The 27,467-nt window shown below is 33.0% G+C and overlaps 2 protein-coding genes across 4 annotated transcripts; both read left to right on the plus strand.

Annotated features, from left to right (window-relative positions):
• The first annotated feature begins 143 nt into the window (after positions 1–143).
• On the plus strand, positions 144–10,363 carry LOC122282631 (cyclic nucleotide-gated ion channel 1-like). Of its 3 annotated transcripts, none has more exons than XM_043094573.1 (8): positions 148–382; positions 977–1,210; positions 1,542–2,016; positions 2,138–2,344; positions 2,471–2,745; positions 7,068–7,179; positions 8,812–9,081; positions 9,768–10,363. In XM_043094573.1, the coding sequence occupies exons 2-8, from the start codon at positions 1,167–1,169 to the stop codon at positions 10,221–10,223; spliced, it is 1,839 nt and encodes a 612-aa protein (XP_042950507.1). In that variant the 5' UTR covers positions 148–382; positions 977–1,166; the 3' UTR covers positions 10,224–10,363. The 3 variants fall into 3 exon arrangements, with proteins under 3 accessions (XP_042950509.1, XP_042950507.1, XP_042950508.1); XM_043094574.1 differs by having other exon boundaries at positions 1,031–1,210; XM_043094575.1 differs by lacking the exon at positions 8,812–9,081 and having other exon boundaries at positions 144–382.
• A 14,214-nt stretch (positions 10,364–24,577) lies between these two features.
• On the plus strand, positions 24,578–26,536 carry LOC122282883 (NAC domain-containing protein 100). The gene is made up of 3 exons (XM_043094941.1): positions 24,578–25,247; positions 25,344–25,621; positions 25,708–26,536. Exons 1-3 carry the CDS (start codon positions 25,061–25,063, stop codon positions 26,314–26,316), a joined length of 1,074 nt encoding a protein of 357 aa, XP_042950875.1. The 5' UTR covers positions 24,578–25,060; the 3' UTR covers positions 26,317–26,536.
• The last annotated feature ends 931 nt before the right edge of the window (positions 26,537–27,467 follow it).

A 27,467-nucleotide genomic window follows, 5' to 3' on the forward strand; every position in this document is an offset into this window, starting at 1 on the left:
TTAAAAGTATCCTTTTATAAATAAATAAAAAATTATGCAGAATTAAATTTCTCGTACGTTTGTCGCTATCTCTATGTTGGGTATCTCTATGTTGACGAGAGACAGGGAGATCCCAATGATTTGACCATACTGTGCAAGCCAAAGTCCAAGTAAACGCAAAGAAAAAAAAAAAAAAAAAAAAAAGAAATGCCTGTGGAGCTGTGTCTGTCGCTCATTCTGCAGAAGGGGTTTTTATCTGCATATATATGCATGTGACTTGAATACAGGCTGCCATACTACTGCCATAATCAATGCGGCAAAAGTTCAGAACAGCCTCCACCATTCTAATTTGCTGGTCGTAAACTCCAGACCAAGTTGACCGTTCTGAGTTACTGCAACAAAGGTTCGTAATGACCTTCCTTTAGCGCTACTTCCCTCCCACCCCCATCCCTCATGCCATGCGGGATAGAGTTAGGAGTTTTTTCTTTTTCTTTCTTTTTTTCCTTTTTATTTTTTGTTGTTATTGTTTCGGCTTCTACTATTTCTATTAGATTTTAACGATGAAATTTTAGTCACTTCCTTCACCGTACCGTTTGAGTGCCTTGGTTGGACCCGGGTGAGCTAGTTGAGAAAATATGGCACTTTGGGGTTCAACTTAGGAATTTTTGTTGTTTATGGTGTGATTTTGAAAAAGAATTCTTAGGGATGCAAAATGAATTTTTACCATTTTTAGGTGCTTGAGTAGACTTAAGAATGGTAGTTTTCATGGACAGGTATACCATAGACCATATATCTATAAATATAATACATATATATATATTTAAGAACGACTTCAGGGGTTAGACTTCTCGTGTTAATGGTCCACTTCACAGTATTCAATTGTCCATTGCCAGACTGCTCATTCCAGAAATCCATGACTCTGAAACTTAATTAAATTTTGTAACTTCAATCGCTCAAATTCGATCTGATAAAGTGTTTGTGGGTTTCTGTTGTTTAGATTTCTTCTATTCAGTTCTAAAGCGGGTAAGATAGTATTTATCTTCATGCCCAGATAAAGAAGCTATTTAAAAAAAAAAATTGCATGTGCTGAATGGGTCTCGAGGAGTTTGCAAATAGCTGGGAGCTTGGAATCCTTACTCAGTACATTGTATCATCATCGACAAGCTTCATAAGAGTGTGCATCGATCATGAGGCAACGCAGTCTGAATCGGCCAGAGAATGATCAGACGCCGTAAGCATCTGCTTTTGTCTTCTCTCTTTTTTTTCCAACTGTAGCTAATGTATCTCTGTTTATATACTCACCTCTAAACTCATATGATTATTTGTAAATTGGTGCTACTTGTTTTTCGATGAAGTTCGTAGTTGGCATGCTTTTCTACATTTATTTTTGAGAAATGTAGCCACTTCGTTTCATGTAAGAATCTTTAAAAAAGGTATAAACTTAAAACTTTCATTAATCCAACAAAATAGTTCGCGTGGCAGTTCTTTTAGCTTCTGTCACGGGATTTTATATTTTGTATATCAATAAAAGTCTTTTAATTTGATTGTTATAATTTGCTCAGGTTCATGGATATTGAGGCACAAATACCCGAGAATGGAGAAACTGAAGCCGATTCAGAAGAAAAGAAAACAGTCACAAAAAGGGATATTAACCCAGTGAGGTGGCTCATTCGGAAGTGTAATATCGACCCACAAGGGAGGTTCATTCGAACTTGGGATTTGATATTTCTCCTGTCTTGTCTGATTGCAGTATCGGTAGACCCTTTGTTCTTTTACCTTCCTGTTATCAATGAAGACAGAAAGTGCCTCACTTTAGATAACAGATTAAAGATCACAGCTACTTGTTTGCGATCGGTTCTGGACTTCATCTCTCTTGGAGATATTATTTTGCAATTTATTTGTCCTTTCACAGACGAGGATGCTTCTGATCAACATGGACAGACAAATTTAGTTAAAGATGCTTGGCCAATAGCAAAGAGGTACTTGTTTTCCCAGTACTTCCTAATTGACATTCTCGCTATTCTTCCAGCTCCACAGGTAAGGGACACTTTTGATCTGCTAGCTTCTAAGTTGTTTTGCTTATGCAAAAGTTTTCTCAGTTTTAACACAATACAAAACATATCAAGTTTAATCTGAATATGAGAGGTAATTCCTCCAGGTGGCAGTTCCAATTATATTTTCAGATGTGGGAAGTCAGACATATTGGCAAATGTTCTTGGGCACTGTCGTTCTCTTTCAGTATATACCAAGAGTTTTACGAATCTTCCGAGTATGGAGTAGAGTCGACAAGAGTGCCGCCATATTTAAAGCTGTAACATGGTTGAATGCTGGAAATTATTTTTATCTGTACCTCTTTGCCAGTTATGTAAGTTTGATTGTCATTAAAATACGTATTCCTCTATTCCAACACTGTTTTGCATTTCTTAATTGTCATATTTTTGGCGACTTCTTCATAATTTATTGATCTTTTAGTGATCTGTTGTTATATTAGGTATTGGGTGCATTTTGGTACTTTTCATCCATTCAACGACTGATGGACTGCTGGCACTTAGCCTGTAAACGTAACAAGGGATGCAACCGAAGTTCTCTTTTCTGTGACCACGATGATGGAAATAACATATTTATAAATGAATGGTGCCCTGTAAAAACACCAGATTCAACAGCCTTTGACTTTGGAATATTCCAGGACGCCCTTCAATCTGTAACAGCGTCACCTTTTCTTCAAAAGTGCCTGTTCTGTTCATGGTGGGGCGTTCGAAATTTGAGGTTTGCCCATGTCAGATCTCTGTCTTTCAATATCGAATTATTTCCCAGTTGTTTCTTTATTAGTGTATTTGTCTTGATAAACATGTAATGCAATTGTAAATTCCAACACTCTTTGATAAGAGGTTTTGTTGTTCTTGAGCATTTGTTGAAACATGAAATTGATTGATAGGTTTATGAAGGAATGGAATTTATTGGTGATATTCTCGAGCGTATTGATCCCACACAGAATTTTTTTTTTAATGGCAGAATGCCCCACCCACTGCATATTTATATAGATGTATACATGCAGTTATGTTCTTTCAAGCAGTTGCATCTCTTTCAAGTGTTGAAATTGGTAAACCTCCTCTCAAGTGTATGGTGTGATCACCACACACACATTCATCTCCTACTTGAGTAGACTATAATATCAATCACCATAGTTTGCCTTATGCTAACTCTCATATATCAAACCTGCAGATTGACTTCAGATTGTAACATGAAACATGTGTGCATGCTTTTGTCACTTATTCGAAAACATGTTAAGGGTGACTTTATCTCACTATATACATTGAATGACATCAAATCCTCGGGGCTGGGAACATAGTTCGCACCCATGCCTCCATTGATAACTTTAGTCAAACACATAATTTATTTGTTAGCCTGGACCAAATGTTCTATCAAGTACTTCCTCTAATGCCATTCTTCCTGAGGTATTCCTTGACACACCTTATTGGCAACTTAACACTATCCATGCAAAAATATTATAAGTTTACATTATGGTGCATATCTGTTTCTCATCAACGTCTCTTACCTTTAATTGATCTATTATGTCCGTTAGGTGGGATCACATAATATAGCTCATCCAGACATCTATGACCCTTCCGATTTATGCTCTTTAGCCATATAGATATCTCATCCAAGTACTTTTTGATCCCATAAAATTAAGCTGTATCCTCCATGATTTTAGCCAAAGACAATCCCTGATCATGATATAGCCACCACTATCTTGGTTTTGGGGACAAACTTGACTTTAATTTCACCCCTCTCCACTATATCTTCGTTTAGAGCTCTGTGCTTCACTTTTTATTTGGACTAATTTGCTCTGCTTTACAAATCCCATTTTGTCTTCATAACATGTGTCCAGCCACATTACTTGCTGCTGTGCTGCATGTAATGTAATCGACTACCATTCTGAACATTGATTACAACTTTATTTCTTCTTTAACCAAGAAACAATCATTTAACGAAAAATGAATGTTTTCCGCTTGTACATATTCAACCATCTACATTTCCTGCAAAGTCAGCATCATTGGGACCAACCAACCCAAGATCATTGAATCCAAAAATTTAATTTCATAAACTTGGTGCCTTGTAAATATCTCAGTGTTTGCTTTGCTGCCTATCAATGTTCTTTTTTAGGATTGGATTGATATCTGCGTACGGATCCTATTGCATGGAAAATATCAGGTTTTGTACTTGTCAGAGTATACATGAGGCTGTTCAATGGTTGTGGTAGGGGACATTTGATATTTCTTGCATTTTTGGGCACATATCCTTACTCGGACTTCATTCTTTGAAGACAAGTGTGTTATAAAACAGTGATTTTTCGTGTTAAGCCTCTTGAGCATCTTACGCAGATATCCTTTTTTATACATATATAATAACCTTGAACTTCTATCTACATAAATTCTATTACCAATAACATAGTTGGCCTCACCCTTTTCTCTCATTTCAAATTTGGATCCTAAGATGCCTTTTCATCATATCTTGAAACTTCATATTTCATGGCCTTTAGCCATCGATCAACATTACTGCTATTCATTTTCTAAGGAAAGTTTTTAGGATCATTCCCTAAATTTCCCATGGCTGTATTAAGTGAATAATGATCTTTAAACATTAATCACCTAATGGCATGTTTGGATAGGAATAATTTTGATCTACAGTAGAGTAGTTTTTCATCTACAATAAAATCTTTTTCTCAACTTCTTCCCAAACATACAGAACTACTCATCTCAACCTTTTTTATTTTTGATTAAAAATATATTATTTTAATATAATACTTTCATCTCACACTAACAAATATTATTAAAAGTACATTCTTTTAATTTTGAAGTAAGACCCACACTTTCACAAAAACCCATGAAACTTTCATGAATCATCTCAACTTCATTTCTTCACTATTCATTAAAAACTTATCAACTCTTAACATCCAAACATCACCTTAGGTTCATTTTGTCTCAACATATGAATTGGAAATTTTGTTCTCAATGGATTTCATTTTGCTTTCACTATTTTTAGCTTTATTGTTCTATTTGTATGGTGTCAAAAACCTGTGGGAATAGGTTTTTAATTTCAGGGTTGCCCAATAACCCAATCAAATCTATGGGAGTCACCAGATTGGTATCTTCAAAGAAGACAACATCCCTTCTTTCTATTGATCTTTGTTCAGTGTTATGAAACTGGTATCAACTCCAATTTTTTCACAGATCCTATAAACCTGCATTCCCCTAGTTTAAATTCAAAATAAAGTACTTGTGCTTTACAATTGCATACCCCGAGTTTACATGGGCAATGTTTATAGGGTATTAACGGTTTGGCTTTGTTCTTGACTCTATGTAATATATATGCTCTAGACAATAAAGCTTCTCCCAAAAGTGGGTATGGAGATAAGCATATGCCTTCATGGACCTTGTCACATCGAAGAGTTTGATTTCTTTTCCTACAATCTATTTTCTCTGGAATTTATAATGCATAGTGTAAACATGTCTTATTTCATTTACATTACATGAAATCATCCAAAACCTCTTATTCAAGACCCCAATCATTATTCAAATTTCTAATGGACATGCCCATTTGGGTTTCTACTTTGCCATTATATTCTTTACTTCTATTAATTGTCTTAGATTTATGTCTAAAGAGGTCCTTAGATGTGTCTAAATTATTTCATTCCTGTACATATCTTTATTCTAAGTGGATTATCTCAATCAAATATGATGACTGTGAGGTTTACTAAACGATTTAGTGGACATTTTCCATTTGACACACGGTTTACACAGGTCTAAATTATCACGACCCACTAATGGAATAAGTCTACTCTTGTACATTCTTATCATTTTATTTAATTATGTGACCCAATCTTACATGCCACAAATAAAAACTGTTGATTGACATGTTGAATAAAATGAAATAGGTTCTTTATTGTGTTATTATCAATATTCAGCAGGTACCTATCAGGGACACTCATGCATTTCACCATTACACCACACTTTCTAATTATTACTTCTCTGGACTTGAACTCTACTTTGTATGCTTTCTGACCTAATACAATAAATGATATTAAATCTCTATGAATACGGGAAACGATCATACATCCCTAAATGATCAATAAAACATATTCTGAGTCATTGGGGTTTGAAACAATCATACATCCCCAATGAATCAGAATATGTTTTATTGATCATTTAGGCTCTGCACTTGTCCGCTTGCTTCTCCTTGAATTCAAAATATATTCATGCGCTTCTGGTTCTGTGTCTCATTGGTGTAGCATCAACCGACTAGGCATTTGACATTTAACTACCAATTTCACTTCTGGGAAAATCATCATGTTCTCCTATGTAGCTTTGGCTTCCCTTTACCAGAACATCCAGCTTTAATGCCCTTTATTCCCACACTTGAAGCAACTTCAAAATGAATAATTATTTTTCTCATTTTTCTTCTTTGTCCATCTCTTCTAGGATTCCTTCTCCAATAGCTTTGTTTTTTGCTTGGAAAGCCTCTTTAGGAAGGATATTCATCATAAATAATCTGAGGAAAAGTCAGACTAATGCTGTAATTGAGTGGTGTTGCCATGTGTAAGAGCAGTGGGAAGTCTCTGTATCACCTTTTACTACATTGTGAGGTTGCTAGTGCTTTGTAGAATAATGTTTTAGTCTGTTGGTTTGGCCTTGGTGATGTCCAGAAAGATAGCAGCCTTTTTTTGTTGACTCTTGAAGAGGATTAAATGGGAGCATACAAATTTCAGCAATGCAGTAAATGATTCCTGCATGCCGTATATGATATGTTTGAAGGTATATGAATGATACAATTTTTGAAGACCGCGAACAAACTATGAAAGAGCTCAAGACTTTCTTTTAACAATCACCTTTAGACAGCTTCTATAGACTTTGATGGATCGATTCATTTCTATTATTTTCTCGTATCCTTTTCTATTGCTAGGTAGATACTTTCGTACAGGCATCTCATTGAACCTGGATTATGCCTTTTGTGCTTTTAGTTTAAATTATTACTAATAAGAAATAATAGCTTCTGATATTACTATCTCATAGACATTCCAAATTTTGCAGTTCTCTTGGTCAAAACCTTCAGACAAGTCCTTATGAATGGGAAAACGTTTTTGCAATTTTTATTACAATCTTCGGCTTGCTCATGTTTTTGTACTTCATTGGAAACGTGCAGGTTTGTGCTCAACATCTTTTTCTGAGTTTCCGGCCCTTATTTATACAATCAGTTGACCTGGTGTTAGAGATATAATTTATATTTAACTGGACACAACCTGCATTTGCTAAGTACAAACATTTTTTACACCAAACATTATATTTGTTTTTGTGTTTAGGCCTTTATTTTTATTAAGCTGCACTTGGTGCAGTATGCTAGTCTCATGCACATACTATTTTTAACCATCTTTTCTTTTGTTTGTTTAAAATAATTTGTTCTTCTTCCCCGAATAATCTTGGTTCCCTTGTTACTCTCATTAATTTTCATTTTTCTGGAAACCAAAGAGTCGTATTAATTTTTTGGATTGCCAAGAAACATCAATTTTATAAGATCTCTGTTATGTTTTGAAATAAACGAGTTTTTTTGGTTTAAAAAAATTTCATCATTAGATGGTATGGACAAGGAGGACACAACACTTCACCTATGATAATCTTGTAGTTGTCTTTTCATTTTAGTGTTCTGTTCGTTAATTCGTTTAATTTTTTATTTCCCTCTGATTGTTCTATAAACGTAAAGTTGTATGAATAAAATGTATGCTTGTGAACATAAGAATGACCCAAAAGGCCAATTAATGGATAAAGAACTAATTAGTCATAAAAACTCACTTTAATAAGTTTCATTCATTATAACACATGCAAATAAGTATTTAATGTCTAGGGAGTCTTACTGCCATGATTCTTGCATTATAATCTTTATGTGAGTTAGATTGTAAAATGAGTAGAATTATTACCATATTGCCTTTTCTATCACCCATAAGGAATTTATGTATCATGTGGGTCAAGTGGGAGAGTGTAAAACATATTTCTTATGTCAAGAGACACAATGTAACACACATAAACGTAAGTGTTTATTAATCTTATTTTAATACAAAATTATGGGTGATGAATAGGATTAGCCATTGATGAAAGGTTTTAACACTATTTTAAATAATGCAAGAAAGGTCCATAGCCTAACTATTTGATTTACAAGTACACTCCACCTATGGATGCTGATAATGAGGTATAGGTTAGCTGAATGCCGGAATCCTTTCAATGACCATGATAAGTTCTTTCAAAATAAGGTTGCTGAAAGTACTTAAACAAATCATGACCGGGCTTACAAGGTTCTTTGCATTGCAGTTGTGTTGATGCTTGGATTTCTACACCAAAGCTATTGCTTGATGTGCAAGGAGGTTTAGGCATGAACCAGCAAACAAGTTTAATGTCCTTCCTTTCCAATGCATGCTAATTTTTTAAGATTTTAAAATATGTTATTTGTTTTGTTTCTCCTTTTTTCAATGGTTAATGAGAGTTGAAACTTTCTGCCTTGTAGACTTGATTTGTTTTGTTTCTCCTTTTCTCAATGGTTAATGAGAGTTGAAACTTTCTGCCTTGTAGATTTGATGTGCTTTGTTTACAAAATTCATTAGTTAATAAATTAGATCCATTAAAATTTTTAATATGAAATTATTTTCTATCTTCATTTTTAATTAATTACGAGTGTCAAATGTATACTAATTAAATGAATAAATATTATTTTTTTATCAACTTTAGTTTTTGGGACAAATAGTAACTTATTAGGAGGATTTGGTGAACTAAACTTGCTATGTAACAGATGTATATGCATTTGAAGAAATATAGGAAGTTGGAGATCAATTATATGGATAAGGATGATAAAGCAAGGATGAAAGCTAAAGAAAAGAACGCAGAGGAATGGATCTCTAAAAACGAACTTCCTGATCATATGAAGCAAGAGATCATGTCCTGTATAAGACAAAAACTGAGAAAAAAGGAAGATATTGATACTGAGAATCCATTCCCTCATCTTCCCAAACATCTTAGTACAGAGATTAGGCGCCATCTTTGCTTGCCCCTGCTAAAGAAAGTGAGTCTCTCAACATTTTCTCCGTGTACTTCCTTTCTTTTTAGAGAGCAGAAAAGCTGTTCAATTTAAGAATTATTTTAATTTTGTGGAAGAAAAGTGGAAAGAAAATGAAAAGTTGAGAATGCATAGGATTGTTTATAAACGGATAGGCAATATTGTCTGGAATATTTAATTCGATAGAAAGGTTTCCTCTTTTATCATTTTATGGTTGGACAAACATGACAGAAGATGCAAATTGATTGTTCTCAAACTCCATATAATTTAAATTCTCGGAGACACACAAGCCCTGTATGTCAAATTGCACATTGTCTTGATTGGAAAAGATTGCAATTGAGAGTAAATACGCTATTGTTCTATCCAAACCCCACATGCACCTTGCACATCTCATCCTTCTTTGCCTTTATCAAATTCGATAACGACAATGGGAAAATGTTATGTATTTGTTAGCTGATGCTTCTGTTAACTAAATGTTTTAATCTTGTTCATTTTATCATCCATGTGCATGATCATTGGCATTCTTTGCACTGAAGAGGCTACAAGTGTCCCTGATTATTACTAGAAGTGCCTTGACCTTGACCATCATAATTATGTCATTTTAGTTGTTGACATTGAGTTTCCACACACCAACATATAATGATTTTTTATAATTTAATTTTCAATATTATTCTCGATTGTTTGCAAGCTAGGTGCCAATGTTTGGAGGAAAAAGTGAAAACCAGTTGCATTTAATCTGCGACAAGCTCAAACAAGTGTACCACAATGACGATAGCTATATTGTTCGGCAGGGAGAACCACTTGATCGGATGCTCTTCCTGACACAAGGAATTGTGTGGAAATTCAGAACGAGGGAAACTACTCTGGGCATTGAAAAAGGTCACTTCATTGGAGAAGAACTTCTAACATGGGGTTTTAATGGCTCCTCCGCACCCAACCTATCTAAGCTCCCAATATCTACAGAAACAATCAAAACCCATACAAAAGTTGAAGCCTTTGCTCTATTGGCCAACGTCTTGAGGACTCTAGTTCCCAAGCTGCAGGAAGAAGATACTGTTAAAAGTGAAGCTGTCCAAGAAAACACTCCAGTTGAAGGTAATCTTGAAAGTGCTGGAGATGGAGACAATGCTGGACATCATTCAAGATAAGAACAACAACAAAGTCTTAATTACGTTTTTGTATTTGAATTCAGAGATTGTATTAATCGATAGCCAGTGTAATTCAAATTCAGGATATATGCACCATAAAATTTTACGGGTTGGTCATCTTGATCTCACCCTTCTCCTCATTTCCGTTCATGATATCATAGCCCCACAAACCTATTCCCATCACCAACATCCTCATGGCTTCTTGGAATTCCACCCCTATCATTACTCCAATATTTACTTTTACCAATTTCATCCAAGATTTGCTAGATTTGCTTCAGTCTCAGCCTTGCATTACACTTTAAGAGGTAATTGCAAACTTTAAAGCAGGGTTCGAAAACTTGATCTGAATGTCATCAAACTGCCAAAGTTTAGGCAAACAAACTTGCAGCAGTAGGGAGTCCAATCAAGGATGAAGATCTGATATCCTGGTTATCAGTGGATTAAACCTTTTCCGAACTCCATTTATAACCTCCTTTTCACTGGCTCCCTTTACTCAAATTCTAACTCATGAGATTTTACTTAACCAGTAGCAAACTATTCCCTCACATAATTATACGGCCTATGCCCATTTCACTAACAAATGAACCTTTGTTGGGTTCATGTCAATTCAGAAAAAGCAAATGTTTCCTTTCTCTTCTTCTACTCCCAATAGCACTACCCATCTCCAACTTAGGCCTCGTTTGGTTATACAAGGTAAATAAAATAAGATGAGATATTTTAAATAATAGTAAGATTTTTTAATTAAGATGAGATGATATGGTTTGTAAAAAAATATATTTGGATAGTGAGATGAGATGGGATAGTTTTTACTTTTTGGGATTTGATAAAAGGGTGGGTCCCACTATATGGATAGCAACTATGGGTTTGTAAGTAGGGCTGAGTAGAAATCTGAAAATCCGACTACGACCCCGACTCCGCTCCGACAAGTCGGAGTCGGAGTCGGAGTTTTTTTCCGGTGGAAAGTCGGAGTCTAGGCGGATCTGACTCCGACACTGATCATCTGCCTCCGACTCCTTATTCCGATTCCGACTCCAACTCCGCATCCGACTCCGCTCTACTAATGTACATATTTTATAAAAAAATATGTGTTTTTCTATATAGTAATCATATAAATATAAATATAATAACATGTAATATTAATGTATAAATACTAAAATGCTTAATAACATGTAACATTGTAATACTAATGTATAATATAACATATAACACTAATATATAAATAATAAATTTATAATAGCATGTAATACTAATGTATACAAATTAAAATTGATTATATAGATTTTGTATAACTATATCTTATATGGTAACATCATTAGTTAAATTCAATAATATACTAGCAATTAGCACTAGTTATTAGTTATAAACTTATAGTAAATAAGTTAATAAATATTACTATGTATTAATAAACCAATAGTATTAGTATTAGTGTATTACTAATATATAATATATATATATATATAATAGTATACTATTAGTTAATATATATTAAATTAATATCTTTTAAGTTATTATCTATTAGTACTAGTGTAACTAGTGTTAGTACATATAATTAGTTACTAGTTAATAGTTATTACATCTAGTTATTTAATATTTGTTATAGACTATAGTAAATAAGTTAATAAATATTACTAATTTACTATTATACTATATACTAAATTACTAATAGACTAATAGTATTAGACTATTAGTATATAGTAAATTACTAATATAGTTCAATAGTATACTATTAGTTACATATATATTAAATATATATCTTTAAGTTATTATCTATTAGTACTAGCGTAACTAGTGTTATAGACATATTATTAGTTACTAGTTATTACATCTAGACTATCTAGTTATTAGACTATAGTAAATAAGTTAAGAAATATTACTAATTTACTATATATTAATAGACCGATAGTATTAGTATTAGTGTATTACTAATATATAATATATTTAAAAGTATACTATTAGTTATATATATATATATATATTAAGTTAATAAATATTACTAATTTACTATATATTAATAGACTAATAGTATTAGTATTAGTATATTACTAATATATAATATGTATAATAGTATATATTTTTACTTGCTTATTAATTTATTTTTATTGTTTAGAAGTAGATTAGTAGAATGTAGAAGAAGGAAAAACCCCAAACGACGCCATTATTAGAAACTGGGTTGTGTGAAACAGCGCCGTTTCCCGCAACCTTTTTTTTTCCCAATATCTGTCATTGAAACGGCGCCGTTTCAGTGCATCTTATGATTCTTACTAGGTTCCCCCCCCCCCCCCCCCCCCTCGGCCCTTCCCCCCCGATTCCCTCCCCTCCCCCTACGCCGAATCACTTTCTCCCTCACCTTTAGAACCCTAACCTCTCATCTGAACCCATGAACCCGTGAACCATTGCTGTGCCGTCACCCCTCCGACCTCCATCGCCCCTTTGGATAATTTCCTCTTCTTTCTTTCTTTCAAGTAATGTTCATTCTCTCTCTCTAGATTTTGATCTCAGATCCACCGACATTTGTTCGCCTGATTCAGATGCTTCTTTTATTTTTTTTTCTTAATATTTTCTAACGGATCACCGAATTGGATTGATTACTCTTCATTGCAATATTCTTTTTTTTTTTTTTCAAACAATGTACTTGTTTGCTTGTTGTCGCTAATACCAGTTGTTCTGACCAAGATTTATCACTAAGGTTGTATATTTTGTTTGTTTGTTTTTTTGATAAATAATTGAAAGATGTTTTTTCCCGGGCGGGGGAATAAATTTTGTGGTTGTCTTGCTTCCAATGCTAAACATGTTATAACTCCGACTCCACTCCGACAAGTCGGAGTCGGCATTGGAGCGGAGTGGGGTGCAAGCAGAGTCGGAGTCGGAGGTCGGATTCAGCCTCCGACAAAGTCGAAGGAGGCCAAATCCAACTTTGGTTGCATCGGTGCTCAGCCCTATTTGTAAGTGTTTTGCACTATTTATTACTGTTTTGTACTGTTCACTTACTGTTTTGAACTGTTCATTTACTGTTTCTATTAGCTTTACACAGTTTATTTGAGGGTCTTTTTTTTTTTTTTTGTATTTTTACACTATTTATTTCACTTTTTTCTATTTATGTCAGTGAATGTTTTTAAAACTTAGAGATGAAATACAAACAATGAAATGTCGTTTGGATAGACTGTGTCTCTGTGCCGTATAACCTTTGTGTCTCACTAGCATCCAAACTGGCCCTTATTCATTCATATATTTGGACATCTCCAACTCAATCTCTTACCAGCTATAAGTTTTATGTGGTCTTTGTTGAAGGTTTTTCATGCTTTACCTAAATTTATCGACTCTATCATAAATCTCATACCTAAGGTAGATTTCTTAGATTTATGGTAGTAGTAGAGAATGATGCAACACGAAGTTGAAACGATACGACACGGTTAACAACCTTGCTCTTAGACCCTTCTATTACATCTTTGTCACCCTCTCCTCATCCTCGAACATCCCATCTTATGATTACCTTATCAACCAAATATCCTTTTCATCCACTTCATAAGGTTCTTAAGGAAACTGAGCCTAACTATTGCAACAATAGCCACTAATTCACGTTGGCAGGAGGCAACAATAGAGGTTATTGATGCTCTCATGGTTAGTGGGACTTGGTAACTATGTCCTAAACCCCCACACTACAACATCATGAAGAACAAATGGGTGTACAAGATCAAGTAGAAATATGATGGTTAAATAATGGGTTTTGTAACGCCCTAATGGAATGCTCAAATTACATGGCCTATACTCTAAAATGACTAATCAATGATACAATTGGAGTCTCATTAGAACATTATAAAGAGTAAAAATTTCTCATTTTCAAGCAACGTGGAATCTCATAAACCACCTATCCTCACTTTTCATATGGGATATCACAGCTTTAAAGCTCAATTAGTTGCAAATGATTTGATCAAAAGATTAGCATCGACTACAACTTATATTGAGTTCAAATCTTCAATTAGATTGACACATTTGCTATTGCAAATGTCAAATGGTAATTTTTTTAGGAAGTTTATATGGAATAGCCAGAAGTCTTTGTTGATACTAATTATTTAATATTTGTATGTAAGATACTAATTATTTAATATATGTATGTAACTTACACAAGGCCATCTGACATGAAACAAAGCCCTTCGAGCTTGGTTTAACAGTTTCCTATATCTTGCAGGAACTTGGATTTAATGCATCTTTGGTTGAATCTTCTTTGTTTACATATCACACTGACAATGTTAATTTCTTTCTGCTATTTTATGTTGATGATATAATCTTTACTAACACTCATTTTGATGCCTTTAAGTCATTTATAACTCGACTGTAGCTCGAATGTCCACTTTAAGGATTTGGAAACACTTAGTTTCTTACTCGAATTCACATGCTTGGAGCCAAGTCCTCAAAGTCTCCCTACTCATTTGGTTCCAAAATCTCTTAATAAGATGGACAACCACTTTACGACCTTATGGTCAAGTTTATTACCTCTCAAGTTCAAGTTGTTGATTATAGAAACATAGAGTAGAGAAATAATGAATTGGCTTTCCACTAACTCTTGTGGTTCAGCCGTACTCTTCATTTACAGAAATCAGTCAGTGCTTTTATCAAACACGTTACATGTAATTATAGAGAAAATCTATTCGGCAGCCGATTTAAATTTCCTACACCGCACACATGCATTACGTGGCAAACCGGGTTAAAGAGAAATTCATAAACCGGACAAAAGAGAATAGGGACAAATGGGTCTGGGTCTGCCTCTTCTCTCCCTCTGTCGAAAAGGCTCTCTCTCACCCTCTTGTTCTTCCACCTATAAATCTTGAAGATGAATCCCATCCTTGATCATCTACAGTCTTTAAAAAAACCAAAACAATATGTGCACAGAATAAAAAAATGAATAAACCAAAACAATAGACCCATTGAACAAAAACAAAACTCTACATTCTCTCTCGCTTTGCCTTCTTTGCAAGTTTATAAACACATACAAAACAAATTACAATCGCGCAAAGGCCAGAAAAGGATACGCACAGAATAAATTACATTCTCAAATTATTTTGGATTGAATATCTCCTTTTGTGGACAAGAATAGGGCTGGGTTAGTTGGAACGTGGAGAAAAGGGTTTATTCTAGTTGAGGAAAAGATTTTTTTATGTCCCTGGAAAAAGGAGAGAAGGATTGGATACTTTGTCTCGGCGGGAGATTTGGAAAGAGGCACAAGAGGGTATTCTGATGCTTATTAAAAAAAAAAAAATACAGATGCAGCAGTGACTTCTTTAGTTGCAGACCCAGATATCTTCTTATAGTTTATGGGCATATGGTCTTGTGTTTCTCCTCCATGTACTTGGCTATGGCGTATGGCCTGGACCCACTTTTCTCATTTAGAGCCAATGGACTATCCTTGATAATCTGAAAGTATGGAGTACGAGTGGCATTTTTTGGTTGTTTCGGCTTCTTCTCATTGGAGACCTCGGCTTTCTCTCCTTAACAGGTTTGGAAGACCACAAAGTATAAGAAGATGTAGGCTGAATAAAATAAATGTTAAATTAAATGATGTGTGGGACCCATTATCAGGGTGTGCGGTGTAGGCAGCCGAGTAGAATCACTCGTAATTATAAATCTAGATTAAGTAATTGAGTTGGAATCTATTAGTACTCTATTACAATTAGATATAAACAGAACATAAAATACAACAGCAAAAGATAATCTTCTTGTGATATGTCTCATCCTTTCTTGTTGAGTTTATCCTTATCTCTTTATGTCTTTTCTCTGGTTAAGTTTGAGATGGACACTGTTTCAATATTGATGTATTCATGTAGGGCTTTCATCTTCTTAGCATGAAGTAAGGCCACTTGTGAGCGTGGTAAGTGTCAAAATGTTGTCTCAAAATGTCACTCAATCTCAAGATTACACTCCTTGCTTTCTCTCTCCAATTCCTCACAATACATGTTTTTTGTTTGCAAAGTGGAAGGTAACGAGAGGGAAAACTGAAAAGGGATAATAAATTTATAACTCCCATTTTCCATAGACTCTGCTTTAATAAGTTTCAAAGCAAATTTCAGCATTATTTAATGTAAAAAATTAAAAATTAAAAAAAAAATTAAAAATCTTGATTATACATATATTACCTCATCAGCATTCGTAACCTTCTTGAAACAATAATTCAAGTTATTTATTTTTATGTTTTTGTTGTCAGCAAACAGTGATCTTGGGCTAAATATTGTTTAAGGCACTGCATGTAATTACTCTTAAAGAGTTTTTATGATTTTCTTTGGATTTTATGTTAGTCCTATTTCTATTATTGTTCTCATTGTTATCAAATTAGGATAACAAGAATCATTAATTACCATTAGGGTTATGCTACTGTTCCGCCCAGTTCTTACCGATGGATTTGACCGTTAGTTCATTCTTTGTTTTATAAAGAAAAATTAAAATATTTAAAAAAAATACACACAAATTTACTAATAATAATTTTTTGTAACATAAAAAAAAATACAAATAAAAACAGTTCTTATCGGCATATAATTTCTCATCGTTTCTTCTTTTTTATCTTTATTAATTTACTTATCTTCATCCTATGAATCGTTCACTTTAAAAAATAGATTTGCTAACTTTTTTCAAATGGATTTTAAATTTGCCAACTTTTTTTAAAGGGAATATATAATACTTGTACATTTTAAAACTACAAAAGAAATAATATTTACAGTCATAGTTGTACAAACGTCGTGCAGTCTCTTTAAAAAAAATAAATTAATTAATTAATTAATTTTTTAATCATACTCTTTTTTAAAAAAGATCCTACTTTTTTCTAAAATAATTATACAATATTTACACAATTCACGATTGTATGTAACATTACTCAAACTACAAATATCATTTATCACTATCAAAATTTTTTTACTTGTGAGAAAAAAAAGGTAAAACATAATCATTCCTTTTAAAAAGGCAATACTTTCCCGATGGAAAGCGTTGCATGCGGGAGGAGAGATCCTAATTCCGTGTATTACTTACCTTCCACCCGTACAAGAAATGTGAGTGCATAGTCCTAAAGGTTGCTTTACTAAGTAATATAAGGCGGGTTAGCGCTTCAGTTTTCAATAAAGAGTTGTGCCATATAAATGCATTCAAATAGAAATTATCAAAAATTTTACATGTAATGTTGGAATAGAAGATCCAAATCATATAGTTTATATTTTAAAAGAGTATTTAATGATACAATTGGAACCTTATTGAAATATTATAAAAAGCAGAAACTTCTACTTCTTAAAGTAATGTGAGATCTCATACACTATCTATTATTATTCTTATCATATGGGATATCATAAGTCACTTTTACATGTTCCACTAATGTAATTGTTTGCATCATTTTTTAATAAAAAATAATTATTTTAATTAATCACATCAGTAGAGTACGTAAGGAATACGTAAAATTAATTATATGTAACAAAACTAAAGTTTTAATTATAATTTCAAAATTATATAAAAATATATTATCTTTTAAAAAAAAATATCAATAGATTGATTCCCAAATCATTCACAGCAAGGGAGTGATACAGAAATCTTCTGACTTTAAATTCTCTACATATATTTTGTATTCAGCAGATGTTTGTGCAGTAGCTGTACGTAATTAATTAAGGTTTATGAGGGGTCTGTAAATAAATAAATAAATGAGAAATGGGTCCTCAATGATGATTCATCCCTGTTTCTATTACATGAGGATATCCATTATTTTATTTGGCAGTCCTTTTCTTCTTTGAATATTCACAAAAATGGTAGAGTTTCGGTATATTCCTCAAATAATTCGATTAACTTCGTGTTCAAAAGGTTACCAAACCAAGTTTTAATTATTATATTGAGAGAGAGTCAAATGAATATATTCTAATTATTTTTTATTACTAAAGAATTAAATTTATTTCACATTTACAATATTATCTTTCATTGAAAACCAATGAAAATTCTCTGGAGTTCTTGTCTGAATTCTAGGGATTAAGCTCTAGAGTCTTCTATATAGCACCAAGATCTACAGTCATATCATATTTATTAAAAATATAAATATTGTTTGAAAAACTTGCATACATAATAATAAATATTATAGAGAAAACATTATATGTTACCTCTGTACTATGCTTAAATCATATGACTTAAATAGAAGAAGATTCGTGTTGCTTTTACCAAGCATTACATTCTCAACGCATTACAATCGTCTTAAGCCTCGAGTTATTATTTGAATTTAAGGAACGAATATGGGAAAGAGATAGACACAAAAAATTAACTTTAAAGCATTTACTGCTCCATATATAAAGTCTACATAAGTTTATTTTTTTTTCATTTGACATTTTCAAATTCGGACAAGAACTTAAAATATATATATATATATATATATATATATATATATATATATTCTCTTTTGAATTAAGTTTGAAGAATTAAACACAATTATATCATATCAAATGAACTGGCCAATTAAGAAAAGAACTCAACAACCAAATGAATATCAAGCTTGAGTACATGTAAGTCAAGCTATAAAAGATTAAAAATAGAACAAACAAATGGTGACATATTATTTATCATTAGATTATAAATAAATAAATTAATAAAAATTCCCAAAATGATTTTGGTCATGTTCATCACCCTGATCCCATCACAAAAGTTAGGCACCAAAAATGAAAGAGTCAGGCTCCAATTTTTTAAATTGTCAATGAAGGGAATATATTTTTATTTTTCTAATGTCCCAAAAGCTAATGAACACTCAAACAAGTTGACCTGCCTAATTCCAAGATTTTCCACAAACCAATTTCCAAGGCTTAGGTAGCTTTTCCACCAACCGTCGTATGCCACGTGTATGCTCCTATCCATGCCCACATGTCGGAACAAATGAAACAGGGCCCACATTCTGAGTGGTTTAATGAAACTTAATGAAGCTGGGTTAGATTAATCTTATCTAATTATCATGGTCAGACTTTAACACATGGAGGCACGGTACTGGCTGATGAGGACAGAGAGCGGCGGCACTGTCCAAATCCAAATTTCCTAATATGACGTGGCGGATATGGTTTTTGACCGTTAAAACCAATTGTAGCCGTCGATTGCGAGGTTCCTCCGAACGGCTGAAATTCCCCGTTACCCGCCCATAATAAATTAATATAATGTCAGGCACCCGCCCATCCATGTGTTCTGTCTCTCTCACTCGCGTTCTTTTTCTTCTCCTTTTTCCCGTTAAGAAAAGGATACTCTGGTAATTCTGAAGTCTGGATGGCAACTTTCCACAATTAGATACTGATAAAAGGACCAATCACTGTTAAAAACAAAAAAAAAAAAAAGACTTTTATAATTAATTTATAACAATGAAAAGATTATTAATAATTAAAATAATCTTTTCGTTATTATAAATTAAATATAAAAATTTATTTTTCTTGTAATTAATATAACATAAATCACTATTAACCTGATGGAGCTAGGCATTATATTCAATGAATCAGCCCAAAGTTGTAGAAAAAAATCACTTAAAACTATTACATAGATATAGTCAAATTTATATGCAAACAAGGATGCATAATATTTGTCAAATCTACGTGCGTTGTAAACTAACTAGCTAGCTATGGAAGCTAAAACAATTAAAGAATTCAATGGGTGCATACATGAATTATTCATGATACTGATCGACGTGTCCCTTGATTCTGGAGTTCTAATATTGAATATGCATGTTTCTCTCATCTATTATTTACACTACTCTTAAGGTCATGTTTGGTTGTAATATTCAGCTGAAATCAATTCAATTCAGTTTAATTTTAAATTGAGTCTTACATCTAAATACGTAACTCTCAAATTACTAAATTCATCTCAATTCAAAACTTTTATACACATGGAACCTATAACCTTTTTCAACTCAACACATCTTTATACGTGGGACTCATAACCTTTTTCAATTTTTTATAAATAGTACTAAACTTATCTTAATATCAAAAGTAAGGTCTCGTTTAGTTGACAAAGTATATTGAAATCAATTCAATTCAGTCTAATTTTAAACTCAGTCTAACATCTAAATACACAACTCTCAAATTACTAAACTCATATCAACTCAACACATCTTTATACATGAGACTCACAACCTTTTTTAATTTTTTATAAATAGTACTAAACTTATCTTAACATCAAAACTAAAGTTTCGTTTGGTTGATAAAGTACACTAAAATCAATTCGATTCAATCTATTTTTAAGTTGAGTCTAACATCCAAATACATAACTATCAAATTATTAAATTCATATGAATTCAAAACTTTCTTACACGCGAGACTCACAACCTTTTTTACTTTCTCATAAACAAATTTAAACTAATCTTAATATTCAAACACATCTAAACTTATCTTAGGTGGACTCTACCAAACTCATTTCATCATCTCAATTCACTATTATTCATAAAGAATTCAACTCATCTCAGCTAAACTCAATATCCAAATGCGGCTGAGCCTCACGTAACTCACTAGTCATTATACCTACTCAACTCACTATTATTAATAAAGAACTCAATTTAGCTCAACATCCAAACGCAATCTAAATCTAACACTCATAATATTGTTGATGTGACAGATATCTATGCCTAGTATTACGCTAGTATATGTTATGAATAGAGTTTTCCATATGTATTTGTTGTAAGATACTCAACATTTCTAAGCATTATTGATGTTGCCCAACATTTAAAATTTGTATACAAAAAAAAACTTCCAATCGGGCATTATAAATTATGATTACACTTTATAAATGCCTAATAAATCAGAAATGAATTTGAGTTCATGTAATCCTAAAGGAACATTCAATTTCCCAAACAAAATGAAGAAGGGCCTTGTCCAAGTGCATGCATTGTAATTATATGTAGTTTGGCATTTACTGTTGCATGCACGTTATATATTATTATGCATAATATACACGTGATAAGTACTATGCATTTCATCAATTGTACGTTTGTAACGTGTTGGGAGCTAAGATCGATTGCCGGAAATTTTGATTTATTCCAAAAACAAAATGTGGCCGGCTTACATTTTTTTATTTATTAAGGACAGTACTGCTTTTCTTTAAATTTTTGTGCATCTTTTGAACACGTAACAAGTACGTACGTTTTAAATGTCGAACTCTAAGTAAGGAACATATGTACATTCCTCCATTAAAAAAACACGTTCGTACTTATTATATGTTAAAGAGTCACGTGATAGTTTTTAAAATAAAAAATAATAATTATGAGTATGTAAGTATTATGTAATTATTAAAAAGAGATTTTTAATAATAAAATCTTTTTTTTTAAATGATTAAACAATATTTATATATTTTACGATTATATTTAATATTACTCTTTTAAAATAGGTGGCTCTATCACATCGGTTGGGTTCTCGTTAGTTGATTTTATATATTTTTTATTTTTTAGTTTTTCAAATGTATTTTTTTAATATTTTTAAATATTTAAAAAAATTTACAATATTATTAAAAAATATTTCTTTAATCATTAAATAAAAATAAATAAAATATCCTAACGGTAACGGGAGCTATCAGCAGAAAGAATAGCATTTTCCTTTATCCTCCACCCCAATTCGAAGTTTGGAGGAAAACTTTGTCCACTTATCATAAGACTGTGCATGTACATACTACGTCTATGTTTCTTTTCCTAATTTTCAAAGCTTGGAATCTACACATCACCTAAACAATGATCAGCACTCTCTTTGATTTGGTCGAAGTTTGGATCTGGTAGAGAAAATATGGTGGGAAAATAAAATTAAAGAAAAAAAAATGCATGCAATAGATCACATAATAATTAAATCATGATCAATTGATGTGGTTTGGCCACAATATACTTAAAATGGCTATATATGATTTTTTTTTTTATGTGAATAATGTTATTTTTTAATCATATTTATTGGTGTGACACATTTAAATGACTTTATGTCTTATCACTTTACAAGTAGTCATGAGTCACTTAAAAAGAGATTAAATCAACATATATGATTAGTGACATGATAAAATATAAGATAAAGAATAATATCATTTATCTTTTCCAATGAAGGGAATCCAGCCACTTGTATATCCCACCGATGGAGAGTGGATGGTTATCCATTCTCTTCCATTTGCGTAAATAGTTTCCCATCTAGGGCAAGCTTTGTGCCTGTCCATGAGTCTTATAACCATCTCTATCGAGACCCATGGAACAGGATGAAGATCAATTCAAGTAGATGGTATTGAGAAAACTGATCGTGCTGCCCTTTTCATGTCATGAATTTGAATTTAATTTACCACTTTGAATGCTAGCTTGCTTGCTTTGAAATGGTGCACAAGACTACAGCTTTCTTAAACAACCACGTGTACGTACAACTTAGAGGACAAACTTCCATTGCTTCACTTGTAGGTATTCATTGCTCGATCGGGAAGTGCCAAATCATCATCAACTGACCTATCAAAGGTAAACTAAAAGACAAGTAACAGTTCTTCTTGGATAAACCGTATTTTTTGAAAAGATATGTTAGATACAGTCTTATATATTATGTTCAAATACAGCAAACTCCTTTTTAAAAAAAAATTAAAGTACTTCATCATTAAAAAAAATGATTTTTTTATGTAAATCTCAGATTTATTTACTCTTTTTTTTTAAAAAAAGAAAGAAAGAAAAGAAAAATGGGTGAGACTTATTCGAAAAGAATTATTATGGGAGATCTAGGGCGAACTTAATAAGTAGATTTGATGATTTGGAGAATAAAAAATTGGTCATCATTGAAAAGAGGCACCCCCACAAGATTTGGAACCATTCAGGGGGCTGGGGCTGTGAGTTATAATGGAAAATGGTGTCCATGAAAGCAACATGATTACTTTTGATGTTTTATTGAAACGACACGACAATCTTAATCCAATCCCTTGATAATAGATCGGACAATTTTGCTTATCAAGCAGTAACAGATTTGTCTAATATCTTCAATTTATTTTGTTCTACCTAACCACTTAATTGTCCCTTAACACAAAACACTTTGTTGCTTGTACATCAACCTTACAAGAATTTCAAGGAATTTTTCTTTTTATTAATTAGTGGACCCTCCAAAGACACATGTACACATGTATACACATATATATTTATATGTACACATAAACACACATATATATAAGACTATATACACGTGTACATGTATATATAAGACTATATGTGTGTGTGTGTGTGAGTATTTAGTGGACCCTCCAAAGACACATGTACACATATATCTATAAGACTATATATATATATATATGTACACATATATGTACGCATGTACACATGTACATATATATATATAAGACTATATGTGTGTGTGTGATTATTGTTATTTGCTAGTCAGTATTTTTCTGTAGCATCTATTACAGTTATAAGAAAAATAAAAGAGTTTTATTACATATATTTACTTTTATGTATTTTTAATACAATCTACTTATATGATTGTCTAAAATAATTATTTTATATTAAAAAAATAATACAGTCTATCACATTAATAGATTACACAATAAATATATAAAAATAACTATAAGTAGAAAAATAAAAACACTCGTACTTTTTTAGGCGATACGATGTTATTTTGATGTTAGGGTGTTATTTGATGCGTTGATAAACAAACTTGCAATTTTTTTTTTTCTTTCTATATAATCCTTTAGAATAAAATGTTTGAAAAGAATCATAATCATCCAATATTTTCATGTTCTAGCTCAGCCTAAACGATGGACTTCCTCCTTCGATATGCCTACTCCTTCAAAGTGTCACTTTTCATACAAATTGCATGAAAAAATCTTTGCAAAGTGGGTTTCGAGCCATTTTCAAAGATCTCTCTCTCTCTCTCTCTCTCTCTCTCTCTCTCAAAATAGAAGGAAATTGTGGGGTCATATAGGTCATTTTGGGGTTGAATAAAGTGAAGTTCTAACTAATTTTTGGAAAGCTTGAGAGAGGGCTGGTACATCTTCTTCTATGCATTCACACTCAAAACAGCTGTTATTCATTTCGACAAACAAAGATGATTTCTTTGGGAAAGCCATTTTTTTCAACAGCACACAAAAAAGCAAAAGATAGATTATATTCTGTGCTTTTTCAACTCCCTTAGTCTTCAATGATAACAACCCACGTTGGTAAAACACAAGAAATCACCATTCACGTAAGCTGTGACAATGAATCCTACCTGGCCCTCTCATCTTCTTCCTAACTCTTGAAACTTGAAAGGTGCATTTCATTACTTTATTAACAAATAAAAAATAATTTATAGCATCTGCTATTCTCAGATTTTACATGCGTTGTTATTACAGATGAATTGTTTTTAGTCAAGATCTTGGAAGAATGGAATTATTACAGAGAAAAGTTAAAAAAACAAAGGGAGGAGGGCCTAAAGCTAAAACAACCTACCCAGGTTGCGTTACATCCCACGTTTCTTTCTCTCCAAACACCAGTATTTAAGGAGCCTGCGTTCCTCATTGTGCCTTTTTCATTAACATCTCCATCTTTCAAGTTGCAACCTTTTTCAGTTCCATTGCTTCCCTTTTTTCCTCTCGATCCCTAACTTTTTTTCTTTTAGACTTCCAAACAATTTCTTCAAGCTTTTTGGTTTTTGTTTGTCCTCTCAACAATATTCTCTGTATCCAATCTCTTCGGATTTTGTTTTTCTCTGTTAACGTGTCCTGATCTCAAGGGATTTGCTGAGGCTACTTTTTGTTTCTGTCCATATAAGTCTCTCAGGTAGGAGCCGAGGCTGAATTCTGTATACTACTGCTTGTTGTTTTCATCAAATCCCTGGTTCTGAAAACAGGGTTTTCAAATAAGAAACAAAGCAATAGGGTTTTCAGGTTTCAAACAAATGGAAAACGTTTCAGAGATTTACAAGGAAGAAGAACAGATGGATTTGCCACCAGGATTCCGATTTCATCCAACTGATGAAGAGCTCATTAGTCACTACCTGCTCAACAGAGTTACAGATAGCAGATTCTCTGCTAGAGCTATTGGAGAGGTTGATTTGAACAAGTCTGAGCCCTGGGAATTGCCATGTAAGTTTACTGCTAAAACTGGTTTCCATGTTTAATTTTCTCTGATTTCTCTTCTAAAGTGATGATAATGTTGAACTTGGGTCATTTTGGATGTAGGGAAAGCGAAAATGGGAGAGAAAGAATGGTACTTTTTCTGCGTGAGAGACAGAAAGTACCCAACTGGATTGAGGACTAACAGGGCCACGGAAGCTGGTTATTGGAAAGCCACGGGGAAAGACAAGGAGATATACAGAGGCAAAGCCCTGGTTGGGATGAAGAAAACCCTTGTTTTTTACAGAGGTAGAGCACCTAAAGGAGAGAAAAGCAACTGGGTTATGCACGAATACAGATTGGAGGGTAAATTCTCAGTCCACAACCTCCCTAAAACTGCAAAGGTACCTCATCCACTCTGTTTCCCCTGTCTTTCTTTACTATTTTCCCCTCTGTTTTATTTATTGATCTTGTGTTCTTTGAATTGCAGAATGAATGGGTGATATGTAGGGTGTTTGAAAAGACTTCTGGAGGGAAGAAAATCCATATCCCTGGCATAGTTGGATTAGGCTCATTTGGTGGTGAATTGGGTCCTCCTAATCTTCCACCATTAATGGATTCTTCTCCCTATAATGGCAATAACACCAAGCCTTTTGCTGAATCCGCTTACGTGCCCTGCTTCTCCAACCCCATGGATGCTCAAAGAAACCAACAAGGGATAGTCGGTTCCTTCAACGATTCTCTGTATGGAGTTTCCTCGAATCCCACAGATATTATTCCAAGAATCCCACTTTCAAGCTCCTTCTATTCCCCTCAAACCACTCCAATTCCTGCAAATCTCCAATTCCAAGGCTCTGTTACAATGCAAGACCACGCATACCTAAGAGCCATACTTGGAAATCAAGGATCAATCTTGAGGCAGAGTTTCAAAACAGAGAGGGAGATGGTTAGTGTTTCACAGGAAACTGTCCTGACTACTGATGTGAATGCCGAAATCTCTTCGGTCATGTCAAATCTCGAAATGGGTAGAAGGCCATTTCAGGAGGCCCCATCTACCTCAGCTGGGCCAGAAGACCTTGACAATTTGTGGAATTATTGAAAAATAAGACATGAGAGAAATCAGAAGAAGATGTAACTGAGGAGGTAATAGCAGCAGCAGCTTGAGTTTCTATTATTGCTTTGAATTTGATGGTGTGAAATCTGTGTACAGATTAGATATGTCAGAAATCCAAAAAGAAAACACAAAAAAAGAGAGAAACTGAATGAAAGCTAAGCCATATGTAATGCCATTGTAAGAAAATTCATGCTCCTTTTCTTAAGTGCTGATCTTCATGTTTTGTTGTTTTTAGTCATTTGCTTGGATAAAAAAATGGGTGACATGAGAGAATTTGATTCAGTAGGTGGCCAGGCCAGAAAAAAAGTGATGTTTATTTTGTATAAAATTGCATTCAGCCCTTTGGATATTGCTGCTTACATCACCAAGAACACGAGTTTCATTCTCTGAATCAAGTCCTCGAGTTTGGAATTTTTCAATGCTTTGTTGTGGGGTCGAACCTGAATATGCTTCATTTGACAAAATCTCTCTCTCTCACCGCACGCGCAAACTGTGATGGACACACAAACATTAATAAATGCATCTTTTTTGCTTATCCACGGAGGACAGATAACAGATTCATTAATTAAAAAAAGCTGCAATATTTTGTTGTTCCATGTTTGAGTTCCATCTTCACACTCCTATCCGACATAATTCTATTGGTTTGAATGGAATAGATATTGAGTAAAGTCAATAGATAAAAGATGACGTTACTCATTTAATTAATGTTCCAGGAGCTTTTCATCCAAATACATAGTTTATCGTACATTTATCGATATTAAAAGATCTTTTTATTAGATGATCATATGACATTTTACAGAATAAAATGAGAGTATGAAGTATAATATTATTTTTTTAAAAAAAGAAATTTCTATACATCATATTATTATCTAATTTTTATCATATTATATAAGTTATGATACATTTATAACTATTGAATGATCATTTTATGTAATGAAATGAAAGTATAGAGTATAGCATTACTCCACCTAAAAATCATTTAATATTATTTTTACAGAGACAAATTTGAATTGGTTACCATCTAAGTTTATTTTAAAAATATGTTTTGCAATTTTGTTAGGCTTAATTAATTATTGGTGTTTTCTTCACGTTGGATTGTGATGCTTTTGGAAGAGAGAATAAACCCTTTTTGTTTT

Source organism: Carya illinoinensis, chromosome 11 (assembly GCF_018687715.1).
Source record: "Carya illinoinensis cultivar Pawnee chromosome 11, C.illinoinensisPawnee_v1, whole genome shotgun sequence".
Taxonomy (NCBI): Eukaryota; Viridiplantae; Streptophyta; class Magnoliopsida; order Fagales; family Juglandaceae; genus Carya; species Carya illinoinensis.